Genomic DNA, 23,328 nt, shown 5'->3' with positions numbered 1-23,328 from the left:
CATAGTTTAAAAAATACTGGATGCCGAAGAGCAATTGCACTATATTCACAAATACTTCACAAAATACCAAGTATTGTTGGTGAGATTGTTGGTGAACTTACATTATTGAAAAACTTCTCAAAGCTATTCTATACATCATCCTTTTCAAGAAGATTACAGAAATATTCCAAAACCTTCGCACACACACTTATTTCACTTTTTTTCTGAATATTAGCAATCTTCAAAGTCTCTGTTAGCTTTAACTTGGCATTCTTCTCACGCAGAAATCTTCCCCTATGTCAGCCTGTCATATTTTCAGCAGCCTAGAAAGAAAAAACATTTATTGCAAGGTACCAAAATTAGACACCATGTAGATTAAATTTAATCATTTCTTGTAACTATTTTAACTTACCTAGAGAACTTGAAAGTCTAAAAATAAGCTATTTAGGAGAATTATACGATGTGTAGTGTTGTTCTCTAATGAATACTTCTATTTTTTCAAAAATAGTGCTGTCAACTGCCATTAGCCTTTATTAACATAGCCATTACTGTTTGCTTGTGTTAAACTGTACATCCTGTATCCGAGCAGCATGTATCCTGTACATTTTACCCTAGTGCTTTCAAGAAGTGCTCAAATGCATGATTCTTTTTTTCCTCTGGAGTTTACTACTTTATACAATTTATAGTAATTATTACTCCCACACATACAGATAAACTATTGACACAAATCTTAGACAAATGACACTAATCATAACTGCATAAATCACACTGTCAATTATTTGGTCAAGGTCACCAGTAAGTATTTATTACTGAATAACTCAACCTAGCCAACAACGTACAGTTGTTGGAGACTGACACTGGTAAATTTTAAGCCAGTTATGGGACAAACAGGCAAAGGATAGCAACAGGAATGATAAACCAGTAAAAGCGAAGGAAGTAAACCAGCCCTCAATTACTTATACACACATAAACATACACAGATGCACACATTTAAGCATGTACACAAATATAAAACATGCATGAGCATAGAAAAATGTTAAGTTAAAAATTAAATAAAAAATTTGAAAACCAGTGAAAAATAGCCCTAACGAGCATTCATTTAGTAAAAAAAAAAAAGTTGAATTTTCTAAAAATCAGAATGCAGCCTTCCAGAACAGATAGGCAGGCTAGATATGTTTCCTCTCCACCTCCCCAGAAATAAACAAATCTAAGATACAGTGCAAAAGAAATCACGGTATTTAGGTAGGCAGTGAAGAATGAAAAACCTTTAAAAGGAAACTCAGGATTTTTTTTTTTTAAACCGTAGTCACCCCCTCTACTAGCTAAACAGGTCAATGCTAAATTATGAAAAGCCCTATACCTACATACAGACACCATGAAATCCCCTCGTTTGTCTTTGGAAAGATCCAAAGCACAGATTAATGTGGTAAAGGCAAGAAGACTGCATGTACCTGTTTACAAGGACTGCTGCATACCATTAGGCCCAAGGTTGTAGAAATGAGGTGATATGGGTTAAAGGATAAAGCAGTAATCTATTTGTGATATGATGCAGATAAGAGGCCAAACGGTGGCTACAAATGCTCGGAATAAAAGTCTGTGGGGTTTAGCTGTTGGCTTTGTTTCCTGTCAAAAGAGTTAATCTAATTATTTCTGAGAAGATTTTATTCATACCATTTCTTGCTTCATGTTCCATTCAGTTGTATTCATTGCCTTTTCTACAGAACAGTTCGTTTCCTTGATTTAAAAATGAGTCGTATCTTAAAGTACAATTTACAAATTGAAGTATAGCAAATAGAACATATATCTGACTCTTAGAAACAAATTTATTAACTTTAAGAAAAAGCATTACCTTTAGAGCTTCTGTAGCCTTACGAAGTTCTTTAATAACAGATGATAATGCTTCTGGATTTATGCCCTGTTCACAAAGCCGTACACAAATAGACAACGTCTCCATATCCAAGCCAGTGTTTAATATTCTTGAAATCTCAAAGAGAACTGCAACAGAAAAAAAATCAAAGCACTTTAGTCCCTACAGACTACGAAATTTCAATGATTTAAAGATGTTATTCATCAGCATTCAATTTCTACAGTAGTCTGTGAACATGGCAGTTGGGGAAAGCTCTTGCGGTCTGAACCTCAACTGCATTCATGTTCAGCTTTGCAGCACAAGCAAGAAGCCACAGCTTCTAACATAAATACCACACTTTTCTGGTTCACCAGACTTAATACTAGATAATAGGTTTTGAAAAATAAAAAAAGTGAAGAATTCAATAATTAACATGCTTGCCAATTATGTAAAAGGTAGGCTTTAAAAATAATCTGTGCTCTTGAACTCCAGATACTGATGAAGTCCTAATAAAAGGGGCTGGAAGCACATTCTTAAAGCTGTTACAGAGAATGTCAGGAGTTTTCTAGCCACCTCCTGCCATAAGTAAACCTGGCTTTAGGTCTAACATTAGCACTGGTTTAAGGATAAGCAATACTATTTGATTTTTACATGGCCCAAATCAAGAGCAGTGCCAACATGTCCATATGAAACTTTCTGTAGAAGAAGATTCCAGTCAGCTTTGTGCAGGAACAAAGATCTCTCTCCCTTTCCAAACCTTCCCTGGAAGGCCCCTTTTCTTTGATTCTCATAAACAGTTTGTTATATTTGTAACAGAACAACTCAGAGATTTTACTTCTGGTTGCTACAATAATCTCCAGCCTAAGGCTAAGCCTCTAGCAATACAGGTTGCTTTTGAACAGATGTTATTCACACTGTTTCTGTAATCAAACCTCCCCCAAACTAGGCGAAAGGGAAATAGAAGGACTATCTTACCATGTAAAGCCAGGATGGCAAGCGAACACTTGACAGCTATGAAAATACTCTACTTTGGTATACCAAAGACATACTGCAGCACACCTTCAGAGTCACACTTACCCTGGCCAAAACATAAAGGTCTAATGCATCCAGTCAGTTCCATTGAAGTTACAGGGAACTGTCAGATGCTATAAAAAACCCCACCCTCTAAGAGCGATAATACTCTTGAAGCCCACACAAGTAAGTTGCATTAAGAATATGCACAAATTCAAGACATGAAAGCAGTTTGTCACACCAAAGCCTTAGCTACAAGCTGAAAGGGGAGCTACGTTCTCCACAAGGCTTTCTGTTCCCACTGGCTTGAAAGCAAACCATTCCAAAACACATTACACATGCACATCCTGTCCACATGGAACCACCTTCAACAGCCAGATAAAGCAACAATAAATTGATGCATTTGCAATAAAATGCCATTAAAGACCAACAACATCCCAGAAATAAGCAGTTCTTACGTTCTTTAACCATTTAAAGTTTACCATAAATTTTACTAAGCATGTGATGTATTTGAAGGCAGAGCAGGAACTAACTAAAGATAAATTCCAATTTCCTGTGTCAGCAAGAGTTGTGGTCACTAGCTTCTAATAGAAAGTATCTTCAGGTGTTGAGGCAGCATCTTTGGCAGAGAGATGTAGCAGTTTCTCCACAAAAAAATCTGAGCTCTTAACAACAATTCTGCAGAGAACAGCTGCTATATATTTATATCTGACATTCTAGAGTAAGCACTTTACTTTCTAAACTACTAAAGATACAGAATAACTTTTTAATACCAACCCATTTACTTCCATTAGGTGCCTACTTCTTATGCAGTAAGTTAAGATACAAGTTTCATATTCTATTTAAAAACGTCTAAAAAAGTTACCCTACAAATACTTTTTCTACTCATTATAATGGGCCCTCATCAAGAAAAACCTAAGTGCATGGACACAACTATCATAGTGCTTTACATTTTCAGTTATTTCACCAAAGCACTTTAAATAAAATATTCTTACAATGGAAATTTCAAAAGACTAACATTATTTTGAAGAATGAAAAAAAAACCAAAACCAATTTACTTATTGAGTGCAGTAAAAGTTCAAACATGAGGGTATTTTTAAGACTTTAAGTACATCTTTAAAGATCAAGTATATTTTTAAGTTAATGGAAACTTGTTTTCCTCTAAAACCACCTGAGCTCCGGAAGAGATTAAATTCTGAATGTCTACCCTAAATAAAATATGCACATTGTTACACAGGAAGCCTAGTCCTGCTTTGCCTCCAGCAGAAGGTCAGAGTGGGCAGATCAGTAGCTGAAACACTAATTTTTACACCAGTTCAGCTCATGAAGGTCTTTACTAAGGAATCCTTATATAACAGTAGCCATAACTGCAAGACAAGGGAAGATAACAAACATAATACACCCCTGAACACTTCCCCTTATCCCTCACTAGGGTATTTCCACAGAAAGTCTTCATGTTTAATAACCCTCAGGGGATTTCCTGGCAGCTTTCCACTCTGCCTGAAGTCCATATGACCTTTTTTGCCATAGCCATTCCATGGAATTCCAGAGTTTCACAATACACATTGCTAAGAAACACCTCCTGAACCTGCCAGCTTTGATTCCTCATAGTCAGGCTGGAAGAGAAAGTGAACACCTGATCTTTATTCACCCTGCTCACATTTCTCATGGTTTACAAATCTCTGAAATACTTCCCACTACTCCCAGCCCCACTTCTCTCACATTCCCCATCCCACAACAACGCCAGGTCTTTTATATGAGAAACTATTCTAAATCTGGAACACTAACTGCCCTTCTCAAAACATTTTCACTATTTTTTTCTTTTTTGTAATTTATTTGGGTTTTCTGACACGAAGAGTCCACAGGAACAAGACACTGGGGTTCAGATCAGTTCAGGAGCTGCCCCTTAGAGCACGACAGGGTTGATCCTTCCCCCCAGTTTAAATCCAAGATGCACAGAGCCAGGTAACATAATTTACATTGACCATTCCAAATGCAAAAAAAAAAAAAGAGAAAGAATAGCAAATATGCATGTATGTATTGTATATACTTACAAATATTAAAAGATAATGTAAATTAAATGCTTGATCTCTAATAAAAAACAAGAAGAGTCACACGAGATCCAAAGATATAAAACAAAGATATTAATGAAGTGGTTTAGACATTTGTCTTAACATGAAGTAAAAAGAAATTGCCATGGACTAAATCCTCGAGCAACTGCAAACCGGAATCCTCTAAACCGGAGAGGGGCTTAGCGTTAACGAAAAGCCGGCTCCAGGCCCCGCAGCCTGCGGGGAAGGGGCGAGGGCAGGAGCGCTGGGGCAAGACCTGCTGGGAGAAGGCGAAGGCCGACCCGGGGCTGCCGACCCCAGCACGGATGCCCGCCCACCTCTTGCCACCCACCGTCCATCGTCTCCCGCACCGCGTTGAGGCTGGCGGCGTTGCTCGCCATTGCGACCCCGCACCGCCCCTCACCTCCCACCCGGAAGCGGAACTGAGAGCTAGACCCCCCCCCCCCCCCCCCCGTCGTTCACATACTCCCGCCCCACCCCCGTTCGCCCCACGTGACGCCCCAAACGGAACCCTCTCGCTCGACAGCAGGAAAGGAAAGGGTGGGATTTCTTTCGAATTTGTGTAGCGGCTCCCCTGGCGATTGGCCCGTTCGACGGAGGGGCAGCCCTGCCATTGGCCTGGCAGCGGGGACTGCGCTTCGTGATTGGGCAGAGCCCTATAGGGGGCGGGGCTAATTAAAGAGCCACCCGGCGCGGCGGGGGCGGGAGCTGTGATCTGGGGCGAGCATGAGCGGGCGCGGCAGCGTCCTGGTAACGGCGGCAGGTCGCTGCTGCGCGGGCCTCGGCCTCGCATCAGCCGCTGGGGGCTGAGGAGAGTGGCGCGGAGCGAGGCTCGGTGACACCGTCCTGGGGGGGAGGGGAAGAGGGAGAAGGGGCTGGCTTGCCCTTAGCGGTGGCTGAGCGGGGGCATCTCCCCGGGGCGCCCGTCCCCTTTGCCGCCTTAGGTGAGGGAGCCGCCGCGGCACGGTCTGACGGGGGCGGGGGGCAGCACTTCTCCCTCCTTCCGTTGCGGGAGGCAGCGGTGGCACTTCCTGGGGCCCGCGGCCCGCTGGAGCGGGGGTGCGGCTTTAGGGCCCGAGGGAAGCGGGACCTTTCTGAGAGCGTTATTGCCTCCGCGGCTCTCCCGCTCGTACGGGCAGCACCGGGCGTCTCCTCAGCGGCCGACACGGCTGCTTCCCGCCGCCCGGGGTTAGCTGCCCGCACCCAGAAGCGTCTGGGGGTGTCCGGTGTGGACGGCGGCGGGCTTGCCGGCAGCCCCGGCTTGCCGTGTGGCTGTGGCTCTCCATTTCCCGCTGTCCTTGCTTCCTAGCTTGTGGTAACGGGGGGCCGGCTGGCACTGAGCGCACCCGGGGAGATGTCCCTGTGCCACCCGCGCTCCTGTAATACGCGCTCTTTATTTCCGAAGCCCTTGAGTGCCAGCGTTTGGTATGAGCTGCCTTCCAGGAATATATTTGGCTTTGTCACCGTTTTGTTTCTTCTGGTTTTTGGTGTTGGTTTTTGGGTTTTTGTTTGTTTGTTTTTGTTGGGTGTTTTTGTTGTTGTTGTTGTTTTTGTTTAAATCGTATTTCCACCGTCCTTTCTTGTCTGTTTTTCATAGGTTCTATTTATTTTACTGGTTCTTCATATCAGCCCTATTTATCAGCTTCACATGTCAGTAGGTCCAAGCCAAAGCTAATTTCGTTTTTGTTAGTCTTTTAAATGTTTCTGGTTCCTTAAAAATGATTGATCATCTCATGCCAAAACCTTCACAATGACCCTAAAAAGTCAAAATTATAGCTTCGTTTTTTTTCTTAGCTTTTGCTCTCCCTCTATCTCTTCCAGGTATAGCTGACTGTTATGGGTGATACAAAAGAAACGAAAATGCAGATAACACCAGAAACTCCAGGACGAGTCACAGTCCTGAATCCTTTTGAAAGTCCCAGTGATTATTATACTCTTCAGGAACAGATTGTCTCCAGTCCTTCAGTCTTTAAATCAACAAAATCCTCATCTGTAAGATCTAGTTTTTAGTTGTGTACCTATACAGATGTAGTGGTAATAATTTGAAATGCATTAAAAAGTGTATTTTATTTATTGTACTTTGTATGTACTAAGCCAAAGAATTTTGTTGGCGTTTGGTGTTTCTTCTGATTACAGGAGTATGCTGCTTTTAATACTAATATTGTCACTTAGTCTTTCTACCTTGCTGATTTTCTTTTCTTTAGCTGTTAGGTGTATCAGTAGATTAGCATATACCTGCTAAGTGCCAAAACCAGTTGAAAGCAGATAAAGGACAGTTGTTGGATGTAGTGTTCTTGTTCCACTTAGTGGAAAAATCCAGTTCCTACTTGCATGCTAAGCAGGCTGGATGCAAGTAGAACTTGCACTTCTGAGCCGTTTGCATATTCACAGAATCAAGTTAATGATTTTGTGTATATAATAACATTTTTTAGTTGTGCATTATATTCTGGTTTGTAGTTGGAATTATTTTCTGATAAGCAGTAGAGATGATGCTGTGCTAATGAAACTAAAAAGACTCGCTTGGTAGATAATTTTTCAAACAGATACTTGAACAGTATTTTGTAATTAAGTGTTAAATAAAGGGGTGAAGCTGCTTTATTTCTGAATTGGGTTTTATTGTGTACTATGCATGGCATTATGAGTGAGACTTTGCAGGATGCGTATGGGGTTGCAGCTCCTAAATCATCTTGGAAATGTGAGGTGAAAGGAAGGCTGCTCTATTATTTGGATGACTTGGGTTTGGTAGACACTGGGTTTTCATGGAATCACAATTTTGATTGTGGCAGTCTAGAAGCAACTAAATTTTATCCCAAGTTCTGTATCTTTAGTAGATCTGTCCTCAGAAATTGATACCTCAGTTTGTAAATATTAGCTATCACCTTCCCCTTTATATTATCTTGTAAATCATTGTAATACCACTACCAGGATAAAGAAGCCTGATTGACTTCCTCTTTTTTTTAAAAGTAGATAATTTAAATAGAAACTCTTTTGATTGCCTTTGACAGAAACTATGTGGAAATTATGATTGCCTTGTTCCATTGAGATGTGTCCTGTGGTTTTATTTTTATCTCTTTAGACTATTAAGCATTAAGATGTGCATTTCTTTTTTTAGACACCAGGAAAATTTAGATGGTCTATTGATCAGCTTGCTCTAATAAATCCTGTGGAAATTGACTCGGAAGATGTTCGCCGCCAAGCAATGTATTTGAGTCATGCTAGGTAACTTACCATCTGTTTTCATACAGTTAACTTAGCTTGAATACTGGAACACTGTTCTGCTTTATTGACATTTCAACACAGCATTAAAGACTTTTTGTTCAGATCTTTTAACACAGATTTTTATGTGTCCCTGATGTGGATATAGTATTTAGATGAGCCTGCCTCTGTGTTGTTCTTTTTTAATGTTAAGAACTGCTGATCCACTCTGATTGCCCTTTGGAAGACAGCCAGATAAAAGCAGTCAATGGAAGCAAGAAAATGTCTTGCCAATGATTGTTACCAAGCTACCTCTTCTGTTCCTTGTCACAACACAGTTTATCTTGTCAGAGTGTTCCATACTGAGACCTATGAAGTGTAGGCTTCTTTGGTCTTTGGGGCTCCTGCAGAAGGGTAGAGCTGGGAAAGCTATCTAGGTAAGCCAGTACCCTTTTTGAAGGGTATAGATTGGACTTAATGTGAAGGAGGGAAGACCAATAAGCTTTCTCTCTTTGTGGAGAGGGAGAATGCTAGTTACATGAAATAATTTGGGGCTCTTGATTTCAACTTTTTCCTTTCTCTGAAAATAACTTCCATGGGGAAAACAGATGAATAAGTAAAACAGGCTTGGTATTCACAGCTCATCTTAAGGGATAGTCTTACGTGATAATAGTACAGAACATGCCAAGTGAAGGTAGTCAAGGGAAGTCCACAATGATGAATCTTGTAGACACTCCCATACATTTCTCAGATAGGAACTTGCACAAAGAATTCCACCTCATGGCCTGAAGCACCACAGTAATAGAATAATAAAACAATTGTCCATCCTGTTTATGCCTATAGGACTTTCAAGTCCTGTTACTGAAATGTAACACAGATAGAGGTCTGTTTGGGGCAAGAGTCCTCTGAATATTCATAGAATTGTAGAATGGTTTGCATTAGAAGAGATCTTTAAAGGTCATCTAGTCCAACCCCCTTGCAATGAGCAGGGACATCTTCACCTAGACCAGGTTTCTCTGAGCCCCATCCCACCTGACCTTGAATGTTTTCAGGGATGGGGCATCTACCACCTCCCTGGGCAACCTGTGACAGTGTTTTACCACCTTCATTGTAAAAGATACTGTGAATTAGACCTATTGTTCTTAGCGCCTGACTGAACCTATATCTCTCTTTTTGAACAGGAAGAGGTATAAGAAGGAATATGAATTTCTTGCTACGTTAGAGATGTAGAAAGAATATAACTGTCCTCAGCTGTATCTGTGTATCACCATGTCTTAATGTTGATATTACTTTTCTTAACACCTGTTTGTTTTCTGGCCTTCCTCCAGCAGCCAGTAGGTTTCGGACTCTAATGCTTGCTATATGCTATAAAGCCTTATGTTTTTAGGGAGTTGGTTACATTGTTTCTGGAAGCCTATTAGGACACACACAAACTTGCTTTAATTTAGATGGCTCCGGTGAGAATTCCAGTGATGATTAGTGGCATGGCCTATAGATATGAACGTGTGCTGTCTCAGTGGGTCTTTCAGTCTGTCCAACTGTTTTATGCCTTCTGTGATTTTTTTTTTTTAAAAGTCGTATGACGTGACTAGAAAGAGGCTAGTTTGTCTATATGTAGATTTGCTGTGTCCATGCGTACATGTTTCAGTGTAGTACAGACCGAGGTGGTTATTTCTGGTGGCGGCAAGCTGTACATGCTTAAATACATATATATGTGCATCTAAGATTTTGTATGGAAACTGATTTTAATTTACATTTCATAAATGCTGCTTTATGAAAACTGAAGTGTCATAAATACAGCTCTTGACATTAAAAGTTCCTGATAAAAGAACTGAGTTTTTGAAGCCTGTGAATAATGTTACACAAATTACATACTCCACTTCAGTAATGCTTGTTAACAAGTCATTTTCTCAATTAGCTGCGAAGAACCACAAGCATAAGAAGTTTGGTGTACAAATATTTCAAACTGTTAATTCTCCATTGTGTAGTGAAAACAGTTTGGGTAGCAGCACAATGTAAAAGCTCATGAGCACTTTGTAAAGTTTGTGTATCATGTGTAGACCTGATTTTTGTGCATTATTACTGTTTCCATAAACTGGGCATCACCTAAGTGCTGTGTTTATTGCACTGCTTATAAAATGATAAGGAGAACTTTTTTCTGGCAGACTGTGTTAGTGAAACATAGTCTGTCAGTAATTGAGCAGACGCAGTGACAGTCTTGTTCACAAACTTTGCTCTTCCTTTTTTTATTTCTACTGGTAGAAATTGAACATTTCTAAATTGGATGCTGTGCTATGATACCTTAAGTATTAAAAAAATCTGTACTGCATCTTGCATACTGTGTGTCACAGGTGTAAGTGCTCTGTCGCTTGAAGTTGCATACAAGACTGGCTTGTTTTTATTCTTGTTAAATACATATGATGTTTTCACTTTGTTATTTTCCTGGACTTACACACTAAAGAAAAAACATCCTCTTCAGCACTAACCAGCACTTTTAGTGGGAGCTGTTTTCCCAGTTCCCCTGTTTCTCGTTTGGAATCTGGCTTGCAAAGATGCTTGTTACTTGTGATCCACTGTGCATAAATGGACAATGATTGTATGCTAATTTTTTTGGTACAATAACTGAATTTTGTGCAAGAGTCTTCATAGAACTGTCACTGTAGCATGATCTAGGCAGACATAGTTGAAGATGGCATGTCCAAGTGTTGCAGATGTATTCAAAGTCTGATTAGCATCAAAGAAAGAGGGCTGTGAGGGAAGTTTATGTATGTATTAGGTACATCCACATGTATTTGTGGAGATAATAATGTCTGTTATCTGACTGATTTCTAAAACTATTTAAGTGTAATTCAGGTATACTAATTGTGTGTGAAAGTATTATGGGATTCAGCTAAGGTGATGGTGAATATTCATTGTAAAATTTTTTGAAGCTTATAAATAACATAGTAACTGAAAGTGAGACTCAAAGGTGACCATTAAAGGAAGTATAAATGTAGAATCTCACACGTAATTTGAAGATAGCGGCAGTAACTACAATTAAAAAAAAAGATAAAGTAGTTAAAAGCTGCACAAGGGAATGTGTTAATTGATCCAAGCTGAAATATGACGTTGTATCCTGAACTGAAGAAAATACGGCAGACTAGCTATTTGAAAGGGGGAACTCTGTGCTGGGAAAATGGGCTGTGTCAGGAATTTGAGTATACAAACATATGGTACAGATATTTTTCAAATGAACAGAAGTAACTTGAGAAGTGCATTTGTAGTTCTAAATTTATAGTATGAGATTATTGCACATAACTAATAACATCATAAGCTTTAGGGTTTAGTGCAATTTCATTTATAGTATTTCTCTTAAGCGTTGGTAAAAGATTACATGGTTGGACTTTTTTTCCCTCGATTATATGATGGTTTTGATAATTGTTGTTTTTCATTTCTTACTTAGAATTGATAAGGAGACAGAAGACAGAAGGCAAAAAGCCATTGAGGAGGTAATAAAACTTTCTATGCTACCAAGTATTGATTTGTTTTACCTACGTACCTACAAAAAAGGTCCACATCTATTACAGGATTTCAAAACTCAGAAGCCTGTTATATTTTACTGGTCTGTAAGAAAGTAATTTTGTGTCCTCATCCGTTGCGGTTGTAGTTGGAACCCACATTTTTCTTCCCATCTTTTTTCACACACCTGTAGGTCAAAACAGCAGATTTTGTTTCTTTCACGTTGCTTGGCTAGTAGGAATGTAGCTTTAAGATAACTCTTATAAACAGTAAATTTAAGGTTAAAAATAATGATTGAGTGTTTTGGGGTTTACAGTAATTGTTACTGTTAGGTATCTTAGTTTCTTTTACTGCATTTTTAAAAATATAGCACAACCTTGGTGATTTTTTTCTTTTTTCCAAAGGCTGCTTAGTTGGAGGCAAGACTTTCTTCTGGTAGCTTGTAATTCTTTCTGTCCGTATTTCATTTTAGTTTTTACTATCCATTTGTCTGTCAGAGAAGGAAAAGTAAAGTGTTTCAACTCTTCACTATAGGAATCTTCAATGTTATTTCAATATAAAAAAAAAAAATAAAGCTGTGATAGCCAACTCTTCCTTAGTGTTATTGACCTTTTCATATTGTATCATGCCGTTATCAGTTTCTGTCTCTATAAACAAGAAATATGTTTTATGAATCCATAAAGTTGCTATGCGGTTGACCTGCACGTAGCTAAAATACTGTGTTGTTTTAAATGTGCATTGAAAAGGGTATTTCTTCTTTGTGAGACATAAACTAATGGATTATGCAGCTGAGCAGCTTGAAACCATGTCTCTGATGAACAATATGCCTTTAATAGTTGGGTGTTTCAAGCTGAGTTTTCATTTGCTTTTGAGTCTTGCTTTTATTGTGAGAACAGGATTTGCCATGTATTTCTTGAAGCAGTGTAATGGTGTTCATCTCCTCAGCATCAGGGTCTTCTAGAGTTCAACTGTGACAGCAGGTATAGTTTCTGGTTTAAAGAAAAAGACTGAAGTGCCAGTACTCATAAATGTTTCACTGCTAACCAGTTTAGCCAAAGACACTAACAATATTGCCAAAAAGCCTTGGTCGTACTGTTACTGCAGTGTCTCTTTAGCACTTCTGTGAAATAGCTCAATTGTCAAAATACAACAATTTAACAAACTGAAAAATTAAAAAGAATTATGTTAAACTACTGTGCAATAAGTAGGATAGAATTCAAATTTTTAAATGAGTAATTAGTGTTAAATGAAACTTTTGTACAATTTTCACGCTGCAGACTTGAAAGATCTGAGGTGGTATGTGTTATAAAGAACATGGGGGGTCTTCTACAAATCAAATTGTTTTTTCTTTAACCTCTCTGGGCCTGAAATAATGAAATATATTTTGGGTATAAGGGATAACTGTAGCTTTTGGGGAAGGAAGAGTTAAAATTCTTAATAAAATATAGATCTGTCAGTAGCAAAAGGTATGACTTAATTTTTTCTTGTTAGGGTACTAATCTAAATTTAAGTTGCAAGTCTCCAATTTTTAAAAGTGCTAACATAGTTTGTTTCTATTCTACTCTAGTTTTTCACAAAAAGACTCATAGTTCCTTCTCCTTGGACTGAACATGAAGGCAAGCAAATTTCTCAGTTTAATTCAACTAAATGTAAGTTGTTCTTGTCTGTTCACCCAAAATTATCTACCTTTAGGGAAATTATCAAGCATAATTTTTTTCAACCTCAATTTAAATTTTAAGAACCAATGATAAAAGATGGCACAATTGATAGATTTTCAGTTGTTCTCTCCAAGTGCTTTCTTTGTTTAAAAATAATTTATTAATCCAGAATCTTACAAAAGTTTTCCTTTTTGTTATTTTTCATTCCTGTTCTTAAATCCTTTTCGTTTCATAACCTGTCTTCAACCAGTTTAATTTACACACACAACTTTGCTGTGTCAATACTGGTAACAGCCAAGTCTTCTGCTTTGCTCTTTTCTTCTGATATCTGTATGCTTGACTTATTCTGACTACTCACTTGCCAATATAAGTATATGGGGAAACTGAGTTCCATATTTTTCTACTCTTACTTGCTACATAAATTCCTGTTGTCTTCTTAGAGTCCTGCTAGCTCACTGTCACTGTACATGGGGTTGTGGGGTTTCTAAGTTTATTTCATTGACGTTATTATTAGATTTTATTATTAATGCTGCTGTTATTAAAGTTTGTAGATAACCAACGCAATACATAGTAAATGGATTACAAGATGGACAAATGTCAGTTATGAAGTATTGTTTGCATTCAATATTGTTTGGTAGGGAATTCTTAAATGAGTGTTTGGGGATTTTTGCGAGATTTGGAAGAGGCTAAACTGTTAAAATTTTTTATCAAGGAGATGCAGCTTGTGGATAGTTTGTCTTTAATTGTCAATTGATTGTCACTTCTTGGGCAGAGAACATAAACCACAATCCTAGACCTGGGAAAGTGAGTGGTGAAAGAAAATGGTCTCATGCGTTCCTTAGCTGTATAAAAAGGGTGGAGTGGTAGATTCTTCATCTTTGTCTTCAAGTCCAGACTGCACAATTTTCTGGAAACGTGCTTTACTTGAACACAGCATGTTTGGCTAAGCATAAGATGGGTTTGTTTTAAATCTGTAATGTGGAGAAGGCTGCATGAGACAAAGATTTGGGTAAAGTTGATGCTACTTCACTAAGCTTTTTTTGAATAGAAAGGTGCTGAAATTCTCTTGATCAGGTATAATGGTAGCCTTTTCAGCACTCCTTTCTAATATCTTCCAAACTTTGATGCCAAAATTTTGTTTAGTTGCATTAAATATTCTAACTTATTAAAAAATTCTATATGAAATGCATGCTTAAATTTAAGTTCTTATCTGTTTTACAGCCATAGATCTAAATAACATTTCTCCAATTGGAAGACAGCTAACATTGCAGGCTGGGAAAAGCAATGGTGGGTAAAAGGCAATGTCTGAAATGGCAGGTTTTCTCTGAAGCAAAGCAACCCATTTTTGAATGGCTATTTAATTTCAAAAGGGAATTATTTTTTTGTTAATATTGCTTTAGACATATTTTTTTCTTGAACCGTATGGTACTATTAATTTTAGTATCTATTTCTCATAGTAATTTAATTCTATTATACTCTTTCATATTTTTTCCAAAGTAAAAACTGAAGTCCTCTGTAGACTGCATTTTTTTCCAACTCAATGTATGCACTTTTTCTGAATTCAAAAGTGAATGTAAGCCTCAGGTTTATGAGTAAATTACAGTTTCAAGAAAACTTTAATGTGTTTGGATTGTTTTGGGTTAGAGAATCTTGATTATTTTCTCTGACAAATAAATAGCAGAAATCTTAAGATAGCTTTTAAACTATTTCATTTTAGATAAATAGTTGATGTTTTTCCCCAGGGTATTTTGATCTTTCTCCCATTTCCTTTTGAATCCTTGCTTTCTTCAGAGACCTCTCTCCTCAGTTAAGAATGCCTCTCTAGAGGCTTTTATGTTACAATTGTCATTTTTTAATCTCTAACCCTGAGTGTACTGCATATAGTCTTGTCAAATCATAATCCTACATTTAATTAACACTTGTCCTTACTGTAACTTTAACTTAAATAGCTCAATTGCAATGCAATTGGACGTGAATTTTTGTTTCTACAGTTTTAGTAAAATGATATTACAAGCTAATTTTTTTGGTTTTATTCATTGCAGCTGCTTGTCAGACAGTACTGTCTTTGCCAGTGGATTTTAATTTAGAGAAAATACTAGGTATGTCGTGTAACATCTAAATTTAATTATGAACGTTTAAATAGAAAACTTGTTTTTGTATTGTTTGCTGTTTTTTTTGTCTTATGAAATATTGAAAACCTAATGAATGAACGAAAGTTTTAAGTATGTGTTCTAAATAGACAGTTATTGTGTGTTGCATGGGACAAATGATATGATATGTGTGTCGATGTAAAGATAAAAGAGGAGGGATGTGAAGAACAATGGGAAATTGATGAACAATTCTGAATGCATAAAAGGTAGTTACTGGAAGACACCCCCATTTCTCCCCCATATAAAACAACTATTTAACTTAGCAGAGCTGTTTGAATTAGATTGCTGGCTATGAGGCTCATAGCCCAACCTTGCCTTGAGCAAAGCTGTTCTATAATTCTCTGCCTTTAATTTAACTGAAGCCATGGCCTTGACTAGAAGTTGTGTGGTGGCAAAAAAGCCATGACTGCTGAGTGGGGAGACAAGACTCCAAAGTAACTGTCTGATTATAACTGCTATGTCAAGCAATTGTTGCCAGCTTCTCAGGCAAGAGGGCTGGAAAGCCCTGTTTCTTACAGTTCAAATATGGGTATAGTGGATATAGCCAGCTCGGAGGTTTTTACCTGCATGCTGCTATCCCAGTATTGAAGTTCACAAGCCTGACTGTGGGTCATCAAAATTAAAACAGAACCAATATCTATTGTTTTTGGTCTTAACAAATGCTTCCATCAATGAATAGTGTGTGAATTCATGAAAACTTTCTTCTCTTACAAGAAGTATCCAATTAGAACAGGGGAAGAGCAAAAAATTCAAATGATCTAGTAAGTCTTAGCATATTTTAATGGGTCTTTAAGATCTGTATGCTCTTTTACTATAAACTGCTAACTGCTTTGACTTAATTCAAATTGAAACTGGGTTGCTTTTGGGTATCAATCACCATGAACATAAAAGCTTACAGGAGACCTGAAAAGGGTCTTGTCTTGCTTAGGTAGTATAGTAACCCCTTCTTCACAACTCAAATGTGAAGAACAATAAGGTTTTGGAAAAAAGCCAATAAGTAGATGCTAGCCATTTATTTTTTTTAAATGCAGACTTTACTATTAAAGGATGATAGGCAGAAATGGAACCTCGGTAGACAGAGTGGACTTTTTGTAACGATAACAAACAATCCTTTGGAATAGTTGCCTAGATTAGATTAATTCCTTGCTGTACTGGTAGATTGGATTGAATGTTTTAATTTAGTTATATATGTCTCTGTAGTGGAAGATTTTTTTCTTGCATTCTTATTCGAAACGACTTTTCCACAATTCTAGGTGAATATTTTAGAACTGATGAATTTGCCGATCAGTCTCAGGAAAATTTGAGCTCTTCATCACTCAGAAGAAAGCTGTTTTTAGAAGAAAATGGAAGTGTATCTGAGTGTTTATCCCCTTCTCTGCATAGTCCATGCGGTAGTCAGCCGCTTGGAGTGCTTTGTTCAATTGACATATCTCCAGTCCGGTGCAGAAGCCCTCTGGAAACATCTAGTTCAGTGAGTAGCCTGTTTTTGGGGCTGGGTAGGATGTGACTTAGCTGGCATAAGAGTAGTTCTTAAAGCAGGCTGTACTGATTCCATGTTCTAACAGACTTCACAAGATGAACAACCATGTTTTTAATAAGCTACAACTGCTTTATGAGAGAGTAGGTATGAGACCAAAGGGGTTTGGTTTTTGGTGTTTGGTTTTTTTTTTTTCAAATTCTAAATTCAGGAAAAAAAAATGTGAACAAAAAAAGTCTTGAAAGAATATGTTACTGACTTTTTATTATTTTGAATTATTATGTTGCGCTGCTATTCTTTTGTATAGAAGGAATTATGCATTAGTTTTACGTTATGCAAAGGAAGCAGGAATTGGTGCATATACAAGACTTGCTGGAAGCATGCTGAAACCTTTTTTTTTCCCCCCATAAAATGTGTATACAAAAAGAAGTCCTGTTTAATCCCTGAGCGGCTGTCTAAAATACTAGTTGATACTAACAGGTGATATAATTATTATAATTAGATGAATAGACATTTATTTGAACATAGAACATAATGTCTGCTTTTTAAATTAAGTGAGATGAATCTTATTCCCAGGTAGACATAGAACAGCTAAACTGGTTTAAAAAAATGGTATGGTTTCATCTGTTTGGTGGCTGAAGTGCATGGAAAAAAGCTACCCCAGCAAGAGTGTGTCTTAAAAAAAAAAAAAGTCCTCGTTATGGTAAGCTAGTAAAGAATTCCTCAACATAACTTTACTGCTAGAAGTGACTTCTCTTTTTGCACCATCCACTTAAGCAAAATCACAACCACAATTCTCTTTTCTTCAGGAAAAGTCTTTTATCAGCTTCTGAGTTAAATAATTCAGATAATATGGTTTCCATTAAAATATAAATAGTGACTAGCTTTCATCTGCCATGGTATGTGTAAGAAATTGAGATTAAATACTTGACTATATACACAGATAGCATTAATTCCCTGTTTAGGCTTCTCATAGTTCTTAAATATAATGGACATTATAATCTTAGTTGGTATTACGTGACAGTTTGAGTCCATTGCTCTTTTCCTATGTGGAGGCATAAAGTCCAAGTGAAGAGTTGCAACTGGAATATTTAAGCTGAACTAATGACAGAGATTGTCATTGTGCAGGATTAGTTTTCCTCAGTGCTGCCATATTAAACTTTTTAATTAGAAGACCTTTTATATATACATATTAGTCAAAGTTTATATTATGAAAATATGTTCCTTTTTTTGTTTTGTGTTTGTTTTGTGTTGTGGTTGGTTGGTTGGTTGTTTTTTACTGAAGGGTCAGTTTTCATCAAGCCCCATTCAGGGAGGAACAAGGGCTTATAGTCTGGGAAGTATAACCAGTCCCACATTTCCAGAAGGGTCTCCTGCACATAATGGTTCTCCTACTTTTTCACCAATTGCTTTTCACATAAGGAAGACACCACTGTCAGGTATGGTTTAATTGCATATGTATTATTCTTCCTTGATTTATATATTTTGATTATAAAAGCTGCTGCATTCTTACTGGAATTTGTTTCTGTTTGGAGACAAGTTACTGTACTTGGCAGACCAGCAGTCTCCTCCTATATGTCACATCTACTGTTTAGCAGTGAAATATCTTAATGATGTGAAACAGTGAAGTGTATCTGCTTGCACAAATCAACTAGGGAAAATCTTTCAGAAGAAGAAATTGAGACCTAATGGGAATTAAAAAAAAAAAAAAGAAAGGGTTAATGTAGTGTGAGGGGGGGGTTTAAAGCCACATGCCTGAACTAAGTCAGGTCACAATTCTGATTTGGCCCAACTTGAAGCATATTAATTGGACAAAGAGTGTTTAGCTTGAGTTTTCAAATCATGTGATTGTCAAGATTGTTTGAAATGAAAGTGACTAGTGAAGAATCATAGAATCATAGAAAGGTTTGGGTTGGAAGGGACCTCTAAAGATCATCTAGTCCAACCCTCCTGCAATAAGCAGGGACATCCTCAACTAGAGCAGGTTGCTCAGAGCCCTGTCCAACCTGACCTTGAATGTTTCTACCACCTCTCTGGGCAGCCAGTGTTTCACCCTCATTGTGAAAAATTTCTTCCTTATATCTAGCCTGGCTTTATATCTAGTTGTGAAAAATCACAAGCATTTTGTGTCCTTGTTGCTCTAGAAAATGTCAGTATTTCATGTTCCATCCATTGCATGGAAAGATTTAATGGCATGTTTATACATGATTTTGCTCTGACGAGCCTTGTGGTATTTCAAGACCGTTGTATGTGGAGATTGCCTAGGTGTTTTCCCACTTGTTTGATTTTCTTGAAAACTTACTGCTACCCCATTTTTTTTAATGCCTATAGAATATGTGTATTTGTGTTGGTTTAGGAAAAAAAAAGGCCACAGAACCAGCCTTCACACATTTTCCTGTGAACGCTGTGTGGAATTGACATTTGAAAATATAAGGCCTCTGGTACAGCAAACTATGTCATAGGAGGTGGCGACAATGGGATAAAAACTTGCCTTTACCATGATACTTTATGTCTTAGTGGTTTTTAGCTTTTTTGTTGTAGTTGTTTTGGTTTTTTTGTTTTGTTTTGGTGGTGTTTGTGGCATTTTTTTGTTGGTTTGGTTTTTTTTTTAGAAGGCGTTGGAGCTGGGAAAACGATCAGTGAAATACTATGCAGTTGGCTAGAATTATTCAAAGGACTGTAGTGCTTTAAGTATGATGACTTTAACTCCACCTGATATCTAATAGAATAACTTTGTTGTTTTTTACAGACCAAAGAAAATTTACATTTCGTTCTCCAGATATTCCTTCTTCCTCAAATAGAATGACACCTTCAAGTACAAGAAGTCCTTATATAGATGGTTGTTCTCCAATTAAAAATTGTTCTCCTATGAGGCTTGGAGCATGTAGGGGAACTGCCCAGTATCAGACTTCTGTCATTAGAATACCGATTGCAGTTGAGAATCATGGTGAGAACGAGGAAGACAAGGAAAATGCTTCTCCTGCAGAAGCTCGGTTCCCAGAAATGGATAATGGAATAAACTTATGTCAGCAAGACAGTGATACTTTTGCATGTGGTACACATCTTGTTGTAGCAACTGTGTCTATTGCACCAGATCACTCGGAAGTTTGTCATCAAAGATTGTCATCTTTTCAGGATATAGAAGGCTCAAAGGAAAATAACACTGTAGATATGGCTGATGCAGCTGAAGTGTCAGAGGAAAACACTTGGATAAAAGAAACAATTGGGAATAGCAATGCACCGATGACCAGCTTTATGACAGGAATTACTTTCAGTATTGAAAACTCTCGCATGTGCATGTCACCTCTTGCAGAAAGCAGCGCAATTCCTTGTGACAATAGCAGTATTCAGGTAAATACAAACCTCTTTTTTCTCCTCTGTAAAACTCAGCTCGACATACTAACTTCTGGTATGTATACCATTCTGGAAGTAATTGTCTGTTTTCTCTTACTGGATGTGGCACGCAGGTTGTATTGTGACTCTCATTCCTTCCCCCCCGTCCCCTTTTTCCTCTCTCAGTGGAGTCAGCATAGCAATTATAAATGATTTTTGTGTTACTATGTACAGTAGTACGTTTTACTTAATCCAAACTAATTCTGACAGACCCACTTACAATTTGCTTTTGTTATTAAGAGTTGTTTTGTTGGATTTTCTGTTAATCATATGCAAGTAGTATCACGTATGACAATCTGAGGGATTTATTTGCGATAAATTGCAGTACATTTTTAAAGCCCTGCTTCTTCATTTCAGGTGGACAGTGGTTACAATACACAGACTTGTGGAAGCAGCATTATGGATACTGCGGGGGCTGAAAACAGTTGCAGAGAGAATGATGTGAATACTAACGTGTTTCAGAATAAATCTCAGCTGCTTAGAACAAAGGTAGGAGTTAAACTGTGATACAGAAGTGATAGGCTTCCTATCTAAAGCATCTGTTCCCTATTTTATTCAATTTCAGGAAGCCTGAGTGGGGGAGAAACTGTCAGGTGATAACAGAGCATGTTAATGTAGCATCATTTCAAATATGTTGAAAACAAGGACTAAAATGCAGGACAAATAGTGTAAGCTGGCAATAAAATTAATGTCTTCTATGACAATGGCAAAAGTCATTTCAGAGGAAATGGAGGTATGTACATAAAGTGTAGTTGTGAGGTTGCTCATGGCTTCTTTTTTTTTACTGCTAAAGTTTTTAAACACGTGCCTGTGGACAAGCACATTTTTTCAGAAAAATTGACTGCCACTTCTTTTCATAAACTAGTCTCAAGTTTTCTGGACCATACCTGGCATGCTGTCTCGGTGGGGAACTTTCTGCTTGGATAAAATCTTTTGAGTACAAGCCCTTTCATGATCTATCTTAAAACCAAAACAAAAAAACAACAAAAGACAATACATGTCTGGCAAGATTACCAAGCTCTTAATCTTATGACTGATGGGAAGTAGTTCTACTTCCTTAAAGAATGGGAAGCAAGGCTAGTTTCTCTGGAGGAGAGAGCAAAGATCATCTCCTCTCACTTGGTAATTATGGCCTTACAGTCTTATAAACTTAGTAGTTTATGGTCTCCTATTTAGTGTCATTTACAATCTGAAGGGGAGACAGCACTGACTGCTAGTGCCAGATAATAAAGAGGCTCAAGCCCATTCAGCCCTGACTTCACTTCTGTATCTGACATGCTAATAGCCACTTCTCCACCAAGGTAAAGAGCAGATTGATGGTGTCTTATAGACCATTGACATCATATTTTGAACTCTGCTCATTTAAGATTAGGATAACTGTACCTTTAGAAGAAGAATAGGTGCATATTTTATCTTTAAATTCTAAAAATACCCATCTCCTCTGAGGTATTGCCCCAGTTACCTGGTTGGACATGTGAACATATTCATCAGAATGAATTGTCTAATATCAAACCTATCCTAGAGACTCTCCAATGTCATGCAGCTGTCTTCTCTCACTGCTAGTCTTTCAACTGCTAGATCCTGACTAAGCCCAACTTTGCATTTTGGATTAGGATTTAAGTGTGGTGGCATTAAGTACTTAAAATCACCCCTGTCATTAGCAGGGACACCTTCCACTACACCAGGTTGCTCAAAGCCCCATTCAGCCTGGCCTTGAACACTTCCAGGGATGGGGCATCCACAGCTTCTTTGGGCAACCTGTTCCAGTGCCTCACCACCCTCATAGTGAAAAATTTCTTTCTTCTATCTAATCTGAATTTACCCTCCTTCAGTTTAAAGCCAGTACCCCTTGTCCTATCACTACGTGTCCTTGTAAAAAGTCCCTCTTTAGCTTCCTTGTAGGCCCCCTTCAGGTGCCAGAAGGCTGTTATAAGGTCTCCCTGGAGCCTTCTCTTCTCCAGGCTGAACAACCCCAACTCTCTCAGCCTGTCCTCATAGGAGAGGTGTTCCATCCCTCTGATCATTTTGGTGTGCCTCCTCTGGACTCGCTCCAACAAGTCCATGTCTGCTGGATTGCCTACAGCTTGCTGTGCTACTTTGCTCTTCAGTTTGCAGAGCAGTTAAAGCAGTTGTGCAACGGCATCTCAGCCTTCGGGGGTTTCAGAAGCATCTTCCTCCTGCTGGTTCTTACCATTTCAACCGTCTGTTCTTCTGCATTACTGGCCCCTCTCCCTTCTGTGTGTGCTGGTGAGGGAGTTTTTGGCTGTTTGGCTCCGGCCTGTGGGTCCACTGCAGATTGTGCTTGGAACCAGCTGTGCCTCCCTTATGTTTCTTTGTTCAAGTCTCACAACAGAGAACCTACAGAGAATGAAAATTAAAAAAGATGGACGTTGCTGGCTGAAAGAATCCAGTCTGGTTCATTCAGAGCATGTGTGATCTGAAAGGAGGTTCTTGCTGGCAGCACATCTCAAATATCTGTGCAGAGAAAACATAACCTCTCAGTTCTTTTTCATTTCAGGAAGGGAGAGGTGGGAGGTAAAGGTACTAATTGTAACTTGAAATTTTCCAATAGTAAGTTCGGATCTTGATTCTTTTGGGGAATTTTTGTGAAAGTAGTTTTAAAATGAACTTTTCTTTATTAACCTAGGAGTGTTCCGTTTTAAACCATAAGGACAATCAGTTGCTGAGAGCAAAATCTCCAGAGAAGCAATCCTGTTTCCAAAAAGCAAAAACACATAGTACAGTATTTGGTCAAAATGCAACTTGCAACATTTCTGCCTGGAAACAGAAAAATGAAAATCAAGTTCAGGGATTTCACAAAAATGGTATGTAGTTTTCTGATGGAGAACTTAAATTGTGTTGGCTAATAAATTTTTATATATATGACCTCAATTACCTGGATTATACATACTGTTTTGCTTTTTTAATGCAGATGTAATAAATTGTTGGGAGTTTTTAAATAATGTGTTTTTTTCAGGTCTTATTAACAAATTTATTGATATCATTAAGTGATCCTTTTTCAAAATTAAGGCGGATAGACTTGGTACAA

General features: G+C 38.0%; 2 protein-coding genes across 2 annotated transcripts; one reads left to right on the top strand and one right to left on the bottom strand.

Moving 5' to 3' along the window:
- Positions 1-278: 278 nt before the first annotated feature.
- Positions 279-5,288, bottom strand: MZT1 (mitotic spindle organizing protein 1; the record flags this gene model as incomplete). Its single annotated transcript, XM_082014199.1, has 3 exons — positions 279-302; positions 1,829-1,974; positions 5,240-5,288. 3 exons carry the CDS (start codon positions 5,286-5,288, stop codon positions 279-281), a joined length of 219 nt encoding a protein of 72 aa, XP_081870325.1.
- Positions 5,289-6,036: 748 nt separating this feature from the next.
- BORA (BORA aurora kinase A activator) lies at positions 6,037-23,112 on the top strand (the record flags this gene model as incomplete). Its single annotated transcript, XM_082007732.1, has 11 exons — positions 6,037-6,900; positions 8,021-8,127; positions 11,546-11,591; positions 13,169-13,250; positions 14,481-14,546; positions 15,302-15,358; positions 16,663-16,880; positions 18,172-18,325; positions 19,636-20,237; positions 20,637-20,768; positions 22,927-23,112. Exons 1-11 carry the CDS (start codon positions 6,745-6,747, stop codon positions 23,110-23,112), a joined length of 1,806 nt encoding a protein of 601 aa, XP_081863858.1. The 5' UTR covers positions 6,037-6,744.
- Between the last annotated feature and the right edge of the window lie 216 nt (positions 23,113-23,328).

Source organism: Phaethon aethereus (assembly GCF_964289735.1).
Source record: "Phaethon aethereus genome assembly, chromosome: 1".
In the NCBI taxonomy this organism is placed as follows: Eukaryota; Metazoa; Chordata; class Aves; order Phaethontiformes; family Phaethontidae; genus Phaethon; species Phaethon aethereus.
Note: the sequence above shows the minus strand (reverse complement) of the source record. Positions and strands in the feature narration are given on the sequence as shown.